Raw genomic sequence first — 16,634 nt, forward strand, 5'->3', positions numbered from 1 at the left:
AACAGTGAGTCAAACTGTAGCATCATTGCCTCCTGCTTGTACCTAATTTGCTAAATCGGGCAGTTCTATCCAATGTCGCCTAAGAATGAAAGGTGTTTTCCAAGGAGGTGGCGCCAGGGACTTGGGAAACTCAGCGTGATCACCCTGGTCAGGCACAGGAACCGCTCGGGCCTTCTGCGCATGTGCACTGCTCTCTTCCCGGTAGTTCACGTTGGTGTACGCAGCATCGCGAGAGGACTGTCCCTGTTGCTCTCGCTGCTGAGCGCCTGGACGCAGGCGGGACTACCCCATGGTGAAGAAGTCGGGTGGCTGTGGTTGAATGTGGGTGACCCGTGGGACGGAGGCCCCGCGCGGGTGGGGCCGGTGACAGAGGAAACGGCTCGGTGCCTGAGCGCGGGGTGAGTCCTGCTCCGTCTGTATGCATCGAATGCGAACCAGCGCGTCCCCGCGCTTGTCACCCAGCGAAGGTTCGTGTTTTCGTCTCCGAGGTGAAGGGTCGCCCGCCCGAGGCCTCGGTGAGACCGGCGGAAACTGGCCCGGGGGCGCTCGTGGGTGGTCGCTTCTCTCCTGGGGGGAGGGGGGGAACCACGTTCTCCTCCACTCGGCTCCGTCTTCGTCCTCCCAGCCACCGGTGGTCAGTGTCCCGTCCCCATGGTAACCGCGTAACGCCTTCTGGGAGGTGACGGGAGCCACTTCAGTGGTATTAGATACATTCACATTGTTGGGCAAATGTCGCTACCATTCATCCCCGTACTCTTTTCATCTTGTAAAAACTGAAATTCTATACCTATTAAACAATAACTCCCCGGTCTCCCCTACCTCCAGGCGCTGGAAACCACCGTTATACTTCCTGTTTCTGTAATTTTGACTACTCTGAGGACCTCGTATTAGTGAAATCCTGTAGTCTTTGTCCTTTTGTGACTGGCTTATTTCGCTTAGCATTACGTCCTCAAGATGCATCCATGTTGTAGCGTATTGCAGGGTTTTTTCCATTTTTAAGGCTGAGTGATCTCCCATTGTACGTATATGCACATTATGCTTGTCCATTCACCTGTCCGTGGACACCTGAGTTGCTTCCATGTTTCCACTATTGTGAATAATGATGCTGCCGTGAACACGAGTGTGCAGACATGTGGTTGAGACCTCCTCTTGGGTATATACCTCGAAGGAAAATTGCTGGGCCGTAAGGTAATTCTAGTTTCACTTTTGAGGAAGCTCCATCCTGTTTCTACAATGGTTGTACCGCTTTACCCTGTCAGCAGCAGAGCGTGGGGGTTCCGTTTCCTCTGCATCCTTGCCAACAGTTGCTTTTTCTTTTTTTGGTAGTAGCAATCTTAATGGGTGTGAGGTGGGATCTTACTGTACCTTTGACTTGTATTTCCTTTGGTATCTTTTCTTGTGTATTGGCCATTTGTGTATCTTCTTTGGAGAAGTATCTGTTCAACTGCATTGCCCATTTTTGAATTGGATTGTTTTGGGTTTTGTTGTTGTTGCTGAATATAAGAGTTGTCTATATATTCTGGATATTAATTCCTTATCAGATATATGAATTATAAATATTTTTTCCTGTGGATTGACTTTGAACTCTGTGGATAGTATCTTTTGTAGTGAAAATATTTCCATTTTCATGAAAAGTTTGTCAATTTCTTCTTTGTTACCCATGCCTTTGATGTCATCGCCAGGAAAACCTTGCCAAGTCCAGTGTTGTGGATCTTTTGTCCTATGTTTTCTTCTAAGTTTTGTTGTTTTAGATCTTAAATTTAGGTTCTTGGTGTGAGTTGATTTTTGTCTATGGTGTTAGGTAAGGGTCCAACTGTATTCTTTTGCATGTGGCTATGCAGTTTTTCTAGTGCCATTTGATGAAAAGACTGTCATTTTCCCACTGAGTGGTCTTGACAGCCTTGTCAAAAATCATTTGACAATATGTGTGAGTGTTTATTTCTGGACTCTTTTTTTCTATTCCATTGGTCTTATTTGTCCCTTTTTATGCTGGTACCATCCTGTTTTGATTGCTGTGGCTTTGTACTAAGTTTTGAAATCAGGAAGTGTAAGTCTTCCAGTTTTGTTGTTTTTCAGGATTGTTGGGGATAGTCTGGTTTCTTTGAATTTTAGGATGGGTTTTTTTTTAATTTCTGCAAAAAACGTCATTGGGATTTTGCTAAGGATTTCATTGAAACTGTACATCACTTTGAGTAGTATTGACATTTTAACAAGAAGTTGTCTAATCCATGAACATGGGATGTGTTTCCATTTATTAATTCCTTCTTTAATGCCTTCAGCACTATTTTGTAGTTTTTATTGTGCAGATCTTTTACATCTTTAGTTACATTAATTCCTAAGATTTTGTTTGATGCTTTGGTAAGTGGAATTGGTTTTGTAATTTCCGTTTCAGGTCGTTCATTGTACCTATATAGAAATGCAACTGAATTTTGTGTGTTGATGTATCTCGCTACTTTGCTGAATTCATTTAGTTGATGCAGCCGCTTTTTTTGTGGAGTCTTTAGGTTTTTCTACATGTAATATTATTTCATTTGCACAGATGCTTTTCCTTTTTCCTTTCTAATTTAGATGCTTTTTATTTCTTTTTCTTGTCTAATGCTCTGACTAGAACATCCAGTACTGTGTTGAAGACAAGTGGTGAAAGCAGGCATCCTGACCTTGCTCCTGATCTGACAGGATTAGCTTTCTACCTTCTCATCATTGAGAATAATTTTCTTGTGCTTTTCTTTCTTTCTTTCTTTCTTTCTTTCTTTCTTTCTTTCTTTCTTTCTTTCTTTCTTTCTTTCTATATATGGATTTTATTATGTGGAAATGTGGAAGTAGTTCCCTTCTTTTGTTGAGTGCTGTTACCATGAAAGATTGTTGAACTTTGTCACATGCTTTTTCTGCATCACTTGAGATTGTCATGTGGTTTTTTTATCCCTTCATTGTATTGATGTGGTATATTATATTAATCGATTTTTGTATGTTGAACCATCCTTGCATTCCAGGAATGGATCTACTTGGTCATGGTGTATAATCCTTTTTGAAAACTTGAATGAAAGTAAATTAAATGTTATTAATTTTTTAGAGAGACAGTGAGTGTGGGTGTGAGCAGGGAAGAGGAAAACGGAAAGACAGACTCTTAGACAGGCTCCATGCCCAGTGTGGAGTGTGACATGGGCTTGATCTCATGACCCTGGATCATGACCTGAGCCAAATACAAGACTGGGTTGCTCAACTGACTGAGGTACCCAGGTGGCCTGGCCCTATTTTATTTTATTTTTTAATTGAAATATAATTAACATACAATTTTATTAGTGTAAGGTGTACAGCATACTGATTCAACAATTGTTTACATTAGTACTTACCACAATAAGTGTAGTCACCAGCTGTTGCCATATGTTATTACAATATTACTGACCTTATTTGCTGTTCTGTACTTTTCATCTCCATGATTTATTTAGTAACTCGAAGGTTGTAACTCTTAATCCTCTTTCTCGGTTTCACCCATCTTCCAACACTTTCCCTTAGCAACCACCAGGTTGTTCTTTGTATTTATGGGTCTCTTTTGTTTCTTTGTCCATTTGTTTTGTTTTTTAGATTCCACATAGAAGTGAAATCATGTGGTATTTTTCTTTTTCTGTCTGTTTTATTTCACTTAGCATAATACATTTTAGTGTCATCCATTTTGTCCCAAATGCCAAGATCTCATTCTTTTTAATGCCTATGTAATATTGCATTGTGTATATATACCAAATCTTCTCTATTCCTTCATGTATCAGTGGACACTTGGGTTGCTTCCATATCTTGGGTATTGTAAATAATACTGCAGTAAACATAGGGGTGTATGTGTCTTTTCAAATTAAGTGTTTTATTTACTTTGGCTAAATGCACGGTAGTGGAACTACTGGGTCATATGGTATTTCCATTTTTACTTTTCTGAGAAACCACCATGCTGTTTTCCACAGTGATTGCACCAGTTCCATTCCCACCAAAAATTTACATTTTTCTCCACATCCTCGCCAACATTTGTTATTTCTTTTTGATACTAGCCATTCTGACAGGTGTGAGGTGATACCTCATTGTGGTTTTGATTTGCATTTCTCTGATGATGAGTGACGTTGAACATGTTTTCCTGTATCTGAGAGAGAGGGTTACAGAGAGCAGGAGCAGGGGAAGGGCAGAGAGAGAGGGAGACACAGAACCTGAAACAGGCTCCAGGCTCCAAGCTGTCAGCAGAAAGCTCAGTGTGGGGCTTGAACCCACGAACCGTGAGATCGTGACCTGAGCCAAAGTCGGATGCTTAACTGACTGAGCCACCCAGGCGCTCCTGTATGTCTGCTTTAATCAGGTGTATAAGTTCTTCATATGTTTTGGATATTAACCTCTTTATTGGATATATCATTTGCAGATATTTCCTCCCATTCACTGGGTTGCCTTTTTGTTTTGTTGATGGTTTTCTTTATGCAAACACTTTTTATTTTGGTGTAGTTGCAACAGTTTATTTTTGCTGTTACTTCCCTTGCCTCATGAGACATATCTAGAAAAGTGTTTCTATGGCCCATGTCAAAGAAGTTACTGGGTGTAGTTTTCTTCTAGGAGTTTTATGATTTCAGGGCTGACATTTAGGTCTTTAATCCCTTTTGAGTGTCTTTTTTGTGTATAGTGTAAGAAAGTGGTCCAGTTTAATTCTTTTGCATGGAGCTGTCCAGTTTTTCCGGCACCATTTGTTGAAGAGACTGTCTATTTCACAAAGTTTATTCTTGCTTCCTTTGGCATAGATTAATTGACCATACAGGTTTTGGTTTACTTCTGAGGTCTCGATTCTGTTCCATTGATTTTTGTGTCTATTTTGGTACCAGTACCATGTGTTTTGATTACTATAGCTTTGTGATATGTAATAATCCTTTTACTATGCTGCTGAATTCTGTTTGGAAATATTTTGTTGAGGACGTTTTACATCCATGTTCATAAAAGATATTGTAGTTTCCTTGTTCTCTTGAAGACAGTTTTTTAAAGTAGAAAAGGATTCACCCATTTTCCCCACCCCACCCCCCACCAACTTGTTCTCTGTATGAGCTTGTTTTTTGTTTTTGTTTTTTTTACGATTCCACATGTAAGAGAGATCACATGGTACTTACTTGTCTTTCTCTTCCTGACTTATTTCACTTAGCATCATGCCATAAAGTCCATCCATGTTGTTGCAAATGGCAAGGTTTCATTCTTTTTCATGGCTGAATCATATTCCGTTGTATATACATACCACAATTTCTTTATGCATTCATCCATCAGTGGACAGTTAGGTTGTGTCCATATCTTGGATATTGTAAATAATGCTGCTGCAAACATGGGGTGTATGTACCTTTTTGAGTTAATGTTTTTATTTTTTGGGGGGGGTGGGTAAATACTGGAAGTGGAATGCCTGGATCATATGGTAGTTCTACTTTTAATTGTCTGGACAGCCTCCATACTGTTTTCCACAGCACCAGTTTACATTCCGACGCACAGTGCCCAGTGTTCCCTTTTGTCTGCATCCTTGTTAACACTTGTTCCTCCTTGTGTTCTTGATAGCCATTCTAACAGGTAGGAGGTAATATCATTGTGGTTTTGATTTGCCTCTCCCTAATGATGAATGATGTTGAGCATCTTTTTTATGGGCCTGTGTGTCTTCTCTGAACAATGTGTATTCATGTTTTTTTGGCAAGTGAGTTATGTGAGTTCTTTATATATTTTGACTATTAGTCCCTTATGAGATACAGGAGTCAGGAATATTTTCTGTGTTCAGTAGGTTTCCTTTCTATTTTTGTTGATGATTTTCTTTGGGGTGCAAAGAAACATTTTAGTTATGATGTACTCCTATTTATTTCTTCTTGTGTTGTTTTTTTGCTTTTGGTGTCAAACCTAAAACCATTGCCAAGACCTGTGTCAAGGAGCTCATTAGCACCTCTGTTGTTTTTTTTTTTAGGAGTTTTATATGGTTACATGTTTTCCTGTTTTCTTTTATGCCTTGTGATTTTTTGATTAAACATTGGGCATTTGAGTTTAATAATGTGGTGGCTTGGAAATCAGATTCTCCGCAATCTGTGATGTTTGCTGTATTTTCTTACTGTTTTTGTTTCTTCTTACTTATTTATTTTTATGGTGGTAGGCTCTCTTTGTGCCAAGGATCAGCCTGGTGTATAAATGTAATGCCTTCTTAGGTGTGGGTTCTTTAATTCCTGTGGCAGGTATGTCTTTGCGGGTTTCCTTATGAGAATATCTTCTTTGAGATCAGAAAGAGTATTTTATTCCACTTGGAATTGTCAGAACCAGGGTAGTTCCAAGTACATGTGTGCACTCAGATCGTTTGCATTAAAGAATAAATTGATTCGTCAGTGGTATTTCTACTCTAATCTCTTTTTTACTCGCAAAGTCTAACACAAAACAAGGTATATATATATATATATATATATATATAGTAGAGGTTAGTAACATTATCTGGTCAGTTTTTAACAGCAAAATATGCAAGAATTTGTCTTTGAACATCTTTTTTTTTTTTTTTTCATATTTCCTGATTCTGACTACTTTAGACTGAGCACAATGTGCTTTTGCAGGGATTATTGTCATTCGGGGATGTGACTGTGGGCTTCACTGAGGAGGAGTGGCAGCGCCTGGACCCTGCTCAGAGGACCCTGTACAGGGACGTGATGCTGGAGAACTACAGCCACCTTGTCGCAGTGGGTAGGTAGTGCTTGTTTCTCAGGCAGGCCTCCAGTTTTTTATTTACAGAAACGTGTAGAGTTTTTGTAGACTACAGTAATATTTAGCTTTGGAATTTGGAGGCCAAGGATGGTTTATCCCTTTTGGTTGTCACAAGGAATTTGTTTCCCTCTGTCCCATAACAGGGATTAAATTAAATTTTTTTTATTGTGTAGTCTTTGAGTTATACTGTCGTCCACCTTGAGGAGTCCTGAAACTCCTCCAGTTTGTCCCACGTGATCCGATTCTTATTCACAGGGTTATCCATTCCTAAACCAGAAGTGATCCTCAAGTTGGAGCAAGGAGAGGAGCCATGGATATTAGAGTCCCCAGGCCAGAGTGACCCAGGTGAGTCCGTCAGTGTGAGTCAGTTGGAGTTTAGGAGGAAATTAGATGACAAAGCGTTAGTTCAGAGCTTAAGACCATTGAAATGGTCTTTGAAGTGGTCTTCAGGAATCACTGTTTAGAGGCTCCGATGAACCTTTGGAAGTGGCATGTTGACTTGACTCAAATGTTCAGTGTCCCTGAATCACCCAGAATCTCCTACTGTCACTTTTATACACAAATGTTATCTTTTTTTTTATTGGAATAAGTTATGTTGAGTTAAGACATCTTAAGACATACTACCTAAAGATATGTATACTCTCTATAGTATATATTTCTATTTCTATCTATACTAAAGATATCTATACTATCTATAAAAAGATCACACAAATGTTATCTTTTTTTTATTGGAATAAGTTATATTGAGTTAAGACATACTGTCTGTATATGTGTATAACAACCATGTGTATTTTATATGTGTGTGTATATATACATATAGTACTGGGCATCTTTGGTTCAGTAGTGTATCTTTGAAAAATACCCATGTTGTGTGTATGATTAGTTAATTGCTGTATATGTCTGTGTAGCATTCCATTGTGACTATCCCAGAGTTTATCTCCTTATTTTTATGCTACATCTTTAGGATACGTATTGGAAACACACTTGTTTTGAAACTTATTTCTTTTGAGTTTTAAGGTATTTGAAAAACCTTGATGTAAATATTCTTCTGTGTGTGTTTTGGAGGACACAAACTGTTTTTAAATCTTTGAAATCTTTAAATGAAGTATATTCATTAATTTTGAGAGAGAGAGTGTGAATGTGACAGGGAGAGCAGAGAGAGAGGGAGAGAGAGAGTCCCCGGCAGGCTGCATGCTGTCAGCACAGAGCGAATGTGAGGCCCAATCTCATGAACCGTGAGGTTATCACCCGAGCTGAAACCAAGAGTTGAATGCTCACCTGACTGTGCCACCCAGGCACCCCTCAACTCTTATGTGTGTTAGATGTGTGACCAGAAATGGACTTGCTGGGTACAGAGTAGCTACATCTCTAGATTTATCAATGTGTGTTAGTTTTAACAGTTTTCCAACGTGGTTGTACTAAATCATATTGCCACTAGCAGTGTGTGAGGAGTTTAATTGCAGTTCATCCTTATGAGCACTTGATATTGTCGGTCTAATTAAATTTAACCATTCTGGTCGTTGTGTTGCTCTATCTCGTCAGGTTTTAATTGCCATTTCTCTGATGACTAATGATGTTGAGTATGCTTTCATATGTTCATTGGCTTTTTGGATGTCCTTTAGCAAAGTAACTGTTCAGGTCTTTTGCCGATACTAGTTTATTGGGTTACGGTCTTATTGAATAATTCTAGAAGTTTGATGAGAATGCAAACTGATGCAGCCGCTCTGGAAAACAGTGTGGAGATTCTTTAAAAAATTAAAACTAGAACTACCCTATGACCCAGCAGTAGCACTACTAGGAATTTACCCATGGGATACAGGAGTGCTGGTGCATAGGGGCACCTATACCCCAATGTTTATAGCAGCGCTTTCAACAACAGCCAAATTATGGAAAGAGCCTAAATGTCCATCAACTAATGAATGGTTAAAGAAGACGTGGTTTATATATACAACGGAATACTACTTGGCAATGAGAAAGGATGAAATCATGCCATTTGCAGCAACGTGGATGGAACCGGAAGGTATTATGCTAAGTGAACTAAGTCAGTCAGAGAAAGATAGATACTATATTTTTACTCATGTGGATCTTGAGAAACTTAACACAAGACCATGGGGGGAGAGGAAGGGAAAAAATAGTTACAAACAGGGATGGGGGGGGCAACCATAAGAGACTCTTAAATACAGAGAACAAACTGAGGGTTTATGGGGGGTGGGGGAGAGGGGAAAGTGGGTGATGGGAACTGAGGAGGGCATTAGTTGGGATGAGCACTGAGTGTGGTATGTAATCCATTTTGACAATAAATTATATTAAAAAAATTCCCTAACAATGAATTCTAGAAGTCTTAAAATATATCTTGGATATGATTTGTTTGTAGAAATATGTATTTATTGAAAATATCTTTTCTGAGTTATGTCTGATCTTCTCCATGCCTTCTGATGACGGTTGAAAAGACTGTCCTTTCTCCTGCTGATTGGTGGTTTTATATTTGTCATTTATTGGGTGAGCATGTATTTGTGGTTTTGTTTCTGGGCTTTCTGATTGTTGTATTGGCTGAGTTATCCTTCATGACAATACCACTGCGTTTTATTTATCGTAACTTAATTATAAGTTATGATATCTGGCAGCGTCACTCTTCTAGGTTGGCTATTTTCTTCAGGGTCGCGTGGGTATAACGAATACAGAAAATTGCTAAGAACATCTTTTGAGTTTTATTTATTTAGACTTATTGACTTTGAGGGAGCGAAAGAGAAAGTACGAGTTGGGAAGGGGCAGAGAGAGGAGTCTGATTCTGAGCTGACTCTGCACCTCCAGGACAGAGGCCGTCAGGACTCAGTCTCACAGAAACGTGAGATCATGGCCTGAGCTGAAACTCAGAGTTGGATGCTGAGCCACCTAAGCCACCCAGGTTCCCCATTTATCTTTTTTTAGTGTTACTGACTTATTTTTTAAGTACCTCTTTTTTTTTTAATGTTTATTTTTGAGAGAGAGAGCGCGTGGGGGCGAGGGTCAAAGAGAGAGGGAGACACAGAATTCGAAGCAGGCTCCAGGCTGTGAGGTGTCATCACGGGATGCTTTCCTTAACATCACCCCAGCGATGGCCCTGCACTTTGGCCACTAGTAGTAGACTACAGCTTCTTTTTAAAAATTGTTTTAAAAATTTCAAAATAGGTGAGATATAATTCACCTACCATTAAATTCACTCCTTTAAGAGTGGAAAATTCAGTGGGTTGTAAGTATATTCACAAAGTCGTGCAACCATCACCACTGTCGAATCCCAGCATGTTTTCTCACCAGCTTCTTTTAGGTCTCCCAGGTGCAGCCATATTGACCCCTCCCCGATGGGCACACCAGCTGGGAGGCGTGAGCCTCAGAGGCGTTATCCCCCCCCCCCCCCCCCCGCCCTTCTGAGCGGCCTGCGGTAACTGGACGACACCGCTCTGAAGGTCTGAAGGTCTGAAGGTCCGAATTCCAGTTCTGCAGGGCTCTTCTCTGAGTATCTGTAGTATCAGCATGACCCAGCACCTCCTCCGCTTCAGGTGTGGAATCCCAGTTCTGTGGGGCCGCTCTCCTGAGTGACTTCTTCCGTCATGGTACCCTGAGATGGGAGCTGCGCTCTGCCCGTGTTACGCCTGTGTTGCCTCAGTGTCCACTTTTGCCTTTAAAATGCCTGTTTTAACCTGCTCTATTAAATTCCCTCTCTCATAACATTTGGGTGGACCCTGACTGATGTAAACATTCTTGTACGCACATCACTGAACGTTAACTTTATGATAGCGTCGCGTGGAGTCGTGTACGTGCTGGACGTGCCAGATTAACAATCCGGTAAAATTTGATAGAAACGAGCCTCCAGGGAGTTTACATGGATTAAACTCAGAGTAACGGTGACTGGGAATAAGTATCTCCTCAACCACATACCAGAGAGAGAGAGACAGGGTGCAAGCAGGGGAGGGGCAGAGAGAGGAGACAGAATCCGAAGCAGATTTCAGGCTCTGGGCTGTCCGCAAAGGGCCCGAAGTGGGGCTCGAACAAAGGAACCATGAGGTCATGACCTGAGCCGAATTGGAACGCTTAACGGACTGACCCACCCAGGCGCCCCAAGGACTTGGGAAATAAAAACCAACAATGTATGTGTATTGATACATAAAATAAGAAGGATGAATCTGAAGTATATTGTACTCAGTCAAAGGTACAGACTCAACAAGATTACATACTGTAAGATTCTATATGCACGGGACTTTCCAGAAAAGGCAAACGTGTAGGCATGACGTGTAGATAGTAGCTGCCAGAGGATAGAGCGGTAAGGAAGTTTGACTTCAAAAGAGTAGCACGAAGGAATTTGAGGGCTGTGGTGAAATAGTTTTGGATTTTGGCTGTGGTGGTGGTTACACAGATCTCCGCATTTTGTCACAATTCCTGAAACTACACCAGAGTGAACTTCTGTGTATAGAAGTAAAATGAAAAAATTTTCTCTCAATAAATGATAGGTTACATGTTTTTACTTAAACATTTGCATTCTTTTAAATTCTCCTAATAGACTTTTACATACATTTGTCATTCACTGTCATTTCTTTTTTATCATGAGTGCTTAGTTACGTAGCCGGATTCACGTTTCTATTGACTTAAAGATCTCTTTATTAATTAACATATCTTTTCTTTCAAATATTAAAAATATATTTCCTTGTTTATTTGCTTTTAACTTAAAATCGAGCTGAACTACTTGTTATTGCTAATACTAAAACGCATCGGATACTAAATTTATGGTTTTTATTTTTGGTGTCACAGCTTGTCACCTTTATTTTCCTAGTGGTTTATTTTACACATTTCAAATCTTGGATCCCTGTGAATTATGCCCTGTGTGAACTATGTACCTAAGACTATTCCAAACTGTTGCGAATGACTTGCTGTTTGGAATATTCCATTCATTTCTCATTGCCTTGAAATGCTGTATTGATTAGACTACATTCAAAAAAACACTCTTAATCATGGCCATGTTTCCATGAAGCAGATGCCAGACTACTTGTAGTGGAGCAATATTATACGTGTTGATATTTCCTGGGAAGTTTTCTTTTTGAAATGTTGTCAGTTTAGCTTTTCATGTGTTACAGATGAAGTTACGAATGCTTTTGTAAAGTACCTATTAAAGTACACAAAAATCAAAGAGAAAGAAGTATGTACAAAAGTTGGTTGACAGTGTTAGTGGGTTTTGTCACAGAATAGAGTTTCAGTGAAAGGGTCTATCTCCATTTCTCCAAGTAATGTTAGTGTCGTAGAAGGAAGAATAAGATTATGTAGACGAATAAAGACATTTTCTTTTGGACTGTCGATTTTCTGATTTATCTACGATTTTCGTTCATTGCTTTCATGATTTTGATGAACTATCTTGCTTGATCCCACCCTCGTCCCCTGGCTTTTTATTTCCAGAGAGAATCGCTGGCGGTGTCAGATACTATTTTTTTATTTTAAAAATTGTTTTATTGCTTGATGGAATCTGTTTCCTAGTATTTAGAAAGTGAAGTCGACAAGCAGGTTCCTTTTCCTGACTGCTCAGCTCTGTGTCCAAATTGCACACTGGGTGCACATAGATCTCGGCTGTAATCTGCAACTTTTGGGGATTCCCTGACGCGATCTGATAGTTTGGGTAACTGTTTGGGTAACTAACAAGCGCCCCAACCTTCTCACGCTAGATAAAGACTACACACTCTCCACTAAAGCCCATCGCCGCTCAAGGAGTCTAAAAGGAGCGGTGGCTCTGGCTTTCAGCGCGGAACGCTCCCACTGCCCGGTTCTGCGCTTGCCTAGTACCGCCTTCTGCGTCTCTGCACTTCCGTCCTGTTTCTTTTTTTCCTTCCGTTTAACTCAGTTCTCGTTGGGAGGGGGGGTTCTGCACCCGCCGTGTCTCTGACCTTTTCTGCGGATTGATGTGCAGGGATCGATAGGTGAGCTTGGGACGATTGGACGAGGGCCAATGGGGGCGCCGTGTGCCCGGGAGTCTGTGCCCCGGCGGTCGGTGCCCGATCGCGTGGAGGAGGTCCGTGGAGCGGGGACGGCGGGATGGGGACGTGTCCATCAGCACTAGAGGTCGGGCCCCCCGGTGCTCAGTCCCTGCCGGAGCGGCCGGGGCCGTTCGCGGGGCCCGGTTCTGGAGGCCGCGGGAGGAGGGCGTGTGCCCGGAGGCGGTGGGAGAGGGACGGCGCCGCGGCCGGGAGGGGGGCGCGAGCGCGTCGGGCGGAGGCGGGGCGGTCCGGGAAGACGGGCGCCCCTGCCTGGGCTGAGTCGGTTACCGCCCCGCCTCTTGGTTCTCCTTGTCTCCTTCCTGGAGTCCCCCGAGCGGCTCTCCAGTCGGGTGCGCGACTGCTTCTTGAGGTGTGGTGTTACTCAGTCCGGCATTAGGGAAGGATCTCCAAGAATCCCTTACTTTTTGTCTCATTGAATAGAAACATTGTTTGTTTGTTTGTTTGTTTGTTTGTTTTTCTTCTCGAAGGTTACTGACTTGTTCAGAATCACAGTTTGTTAGTGGCGAAGCCTGGAAGTTGTGTCTCCCGACTCCAGAGAGACTGCCTGCTTTTCCACACGAGGAAAGGCAAATTGCTTTTAAAAAGATCCTTTTGAGAAACGGCAACCAGGATCAAGAAATGAAAACATAGACCTTTCATTAAAGCATTGCTTTTTATCGTTTTCTGTGTAATCAGTAATCAAAGGTTTAGTAACAGTGGGGAAATTGATAAGCAGTTTAATCAGGAGTACTTTTTTAAGTTTACTTATTTTGGGGAGAGGGAGAGAGAGAGAGAGCCCAGAAGAAGCAGAGAAAGAGGGAGAGAGAATCCCAAGCGGGTTCAACACTGTCAACGCAGAGCCTGATGTCGGGCTCACTCCATCCCACCATCCCTGAGATCTTGACCTGAACAAGAATCCAGGCTTAACTGACTGAGCCACCCAGGTGCCCCAGGTTGGGAGTATTTTTTGTAGCAGTTTTGGTGAAGACTTAATGTTACTTCACTGAGTATGTTTTATTTAAACCTACTTTTTAATTTAAAAATTTTTTGTGAACATCGAGAGAGCTTTAAACTGTTAAAAATCCCCAGGAAGCAAATATTTAGGTTTTCCCAGTGAAAACTTTTATGCCCAGCAGCCATTACATGATTAAGTCAGAGTCCTATTAGATAGTTGTTCTTTGAGCATCTGCTGTCCTTTCTGAAGGTCAGAGGAACTGACACTCTTCCTATCTATTGGGTTGTATAGTTTTATAGGGCAGGAGCGTTCAGGAGCCACCAGGCAGGCCAGCTCTTTTAGGACCTCATTCCTCCTGTAACTCAGCACAGCACCAGAGTTGTCTACACTTTTCCAAGGCAGCAGAAAATGAACAAATCCCAGGTAAGTTGTTCATTCCCCACTTTATTTTGCAGTGGACCTGGTGAGATTTGTGAGTCCCATACTAATGGGAAATTAGCAATAGATAGAAATCTACCTTTACAGAAAGTAGTGGCAGATCAATAGCAAAACTAAAGTGGCTTCTAGATACATACTGATCATTCTATAACTTAGAGTTTCTAAACTGACCTACAAATAACATCGCTGTTGTTTCTGATAATCACGGAGAAAGGAAGACACAGTCTTTTGGATACAGACAGAATTTTTATAAGACACAAAGACTTCTTGGATGATATCTTTTTTATGTTTTAACCTTCCTGTGACAGCCCTGAAATGAGTGCCTAAAACTATTCCTCACTGAAAGTAAAAGGGTCCAAGAGATAGCTCAAGTAGTTAATTTAATGATAGTCTTGTTCGATCCTGGTATAAAACCTGATACGTTTAGGGGCGCCCAGGTGGCTCAGTAGGTTGAGCTTTAGAGTTTGGCTCAGGTCAGGATCTCACACTCCGTGAGTTTGAGCCCCACGTCAGGCTCTGTGCTGACAGCTCAGAGCCTGGAGCCTGCTTCAGATTCTGTGTCTCCCTCTCTCTCTGCCTCTCTCTCGCTCACACTCTGTCTCTTGCTCTCTCAAAAATATATAAACAGTAAAAAGAAAATAAAAACCCTGATACGTTTAGAGGAATGAATATGGCCTGCGTGCTGGTTAACAAGAACTCTCCATGAGTACTTTAGCCGGGTTGTGTATGCGAGTTTTATAGCCGATCGTTTAAAGTTAAATTCTCCAGTAAGTCTGTCTGAGCTTCTCCGTCAAATTCATCCCATAGCTTTCTGCCTTGGTTTTTCTTCTTCACTGTTTGGGATCTGTCCAGGTAAAGGTTGCCAATGATTTAATTGTATTTACTGACCACTCTTTCCAGGAGACTCTTTGTCTCTTTTGATGGATACTGGAAAAATGGTTGAATAATACTGTTTATTGTTTTGAGTACTTATCTTAATGTGTAATTGACAGGCATTTTCTCTTCTTAGTTCCCTAGTAATTTGAGATCTATCCATATGTAGCTTATTTCCTTTTTTTTTTTTTTTTTAATTAGAATCTTAATCAGGCTGCGCTCTCAGTGCAGAAGTCAGTCTCACGACAGTGAGATCATGACCTGAGCCGAAATCAAGAGTCACATGCTTTACCACCTAGACACCCCTGTAGTTTGTTTCTTTTAATGTTGGATTTTCCTGCTGTGTGGACACAGTGTATTCTAAATACTATATTTTACTGATAGACATATAGGTAATTTGCATGTTTCCTTAATATAACAGCTGCTGTGAATATCCTTGTCATTCTCTATGGTAAATGCAGATGTATCTCCAGACCCTGGAGCATTGCTTCTCAGAGTGAGGATCTTTGGCCAGAAATGGCAGCGTCCCCTCGAAACTTGTTTGACATGCAGATTGTGATCCACCATCCCAAACCTACTGGAAGAGAACTTTTGGGGGCCAGGCCCAGCAATCTGTGTTCTTACGGGATGTCCGTGTGATGGTTGATAACACATTAAGTTTAAGAATCATTGGTCCAGTGTCCAGTGATTAATATTTTTGAGTTACAGGATATTAGGATTTCTCATTTTTCTAGGTAAATTGTTACTCATCAGAAAACTGTGTCTTCTCCAGATACAGAAGTTATTCCTACTTCAAATGGTTACAAACTTCACTGTTTAATTTGTATGCGTCTGATTATTGAGTTTGTGCAAATTTCATAAATTTATGGTGTATAAGTGTTCAGCAATTTCAAGAGTGGGTGGAATTCTTGCACACCCATTGTTAGAATTATTTCTTTGTGTTTAGTGGTTTTTTAAAAATATACATGTATCTCCCCCCACCCAAGAGAGGTAGCGTGAGCTGGGGAGAGGGGTAGAGGGAGATGGATGGAGAGAATTAAGCCGACTCCACACTCAGGGTAGAGCCCGACATGAGTCTGGATCCCACGTCCCTGGGGTCATGACCACAGCAGAAATCAAGAGTCTGATGGTCAACTGAGCCACCCTGTATTATGTATTAATATTTAAATATATTTTTATTTGCACTTTTTTAACTGCTTGTTGCTGGCATGTTATTTTTTATATATTGACCTTATTTCCAACAAGTTTTCTACACTAATTTACCACATCTAATTGTTTATCTGTATATCCAAAAATTTGGATTTTTTATGTATACACATGTATAATCTGGGAATAGTGACACTGCCATATACTTTTCCCAGATTTTGTACTTTTTTTTCTATATTGCCCTCTTAGGTCCTCAAATATATAATATTAAATAGAAGCAAGAGTAGCGGGGAAACTTTCCTTTCAGTATGGATTTTTGCTGTATTTGTTTACATTTCATAATGGCATCAAGGATGTCCAATTTTATTCCTAGTTACCTAAAATTTTTCTTTTTTTTTAATGAGTGCCAATTAAATTAAAAAATAATATTAATGTTTATTTTTGAGAGAGAAAGAAAGAATACCAGCAGGGAAGGAGCAGAGAGAGAGGGAGACAGAGAATTCAAA

General features: G+C 40.9%; 2 protein-coding genes across 8 annotated transcripts in view; both read left to right on the forward strand.

The window, feature by feature from the left end:
• The window catches only part of LOC102954361 (zinc finger protein 37A), a 145,427-nt gene continuing 128,793 nt past the window's right edge, over window positions 1–16,634 (forward strand). Inside the window, exons 1-3 of one of the 3 annotated variants that reach the window (XM_042959787.1) lie at window positions 1–515; window positions 6,576–6,702; window positions 6,979–7,082. In XM_042959787.1, coding sequence (XP_042815721.1) covers window positions 6,669–6,702; window positions 6,979–7,082 — 138 coding nt within the window. In that variant the 5' untranslated portion in view covers window positions 1–515; window positions 6,576–6,668. The remainder of the gene's footprint in view (window positions 516–6,575; window positions 6,703–6,978; window positions 7,083–16,634) is intronic. The other 2 variants (XM_042959789.1, XM_042959790.1) reach the window with 2 other exon arrangements.
• LOC102965255 (zinc finger protein 33B) overlaps window positions 6,983–16,634 on the forward strand; it is a 39,868-nt gene continuing 30,216 nt past the window's right edge. Inside the window, exons 1-2 of one of the 5 annotated variants that reach the window (XM_042959780.1) lie at window positions 6,983–7,068; window positions 13,963–14,094. In XM_042959780.1, the coding sequence (XP_042815714.1) occupies window positions 14,080–14,094 (15 nt within the window). In that variant the 5' untranslated portion in view covers window positions 6,983–7,068; window positions 13,963–14,079. Of the gene's footprint in view, window positions 7,069–10,802; window positions 12,660–12,788; window positions 13,087–13,962; window positions 14,095–16,634 lie in introns of those variants that run through there. The other 4 variants (XM_042959778.1, XM_042959779.1, XM_042959781.1 and 1 more) reach the window with 4 other exon arrangements.

This window comes from Panthera tigris, chromosome D2, assembly GCF_018350195.1.
Source record: "Panthera tigris isolate Pti1 chromosome D2, P.tigris_Pti1_mat1.1, whole genome shotgun sequence".
Lineage (NCBI taxonomy): Eukaryota > Metazoa > Chordata > Mammalia > Carnivora > Felidae > Panthera > Panthera tigris.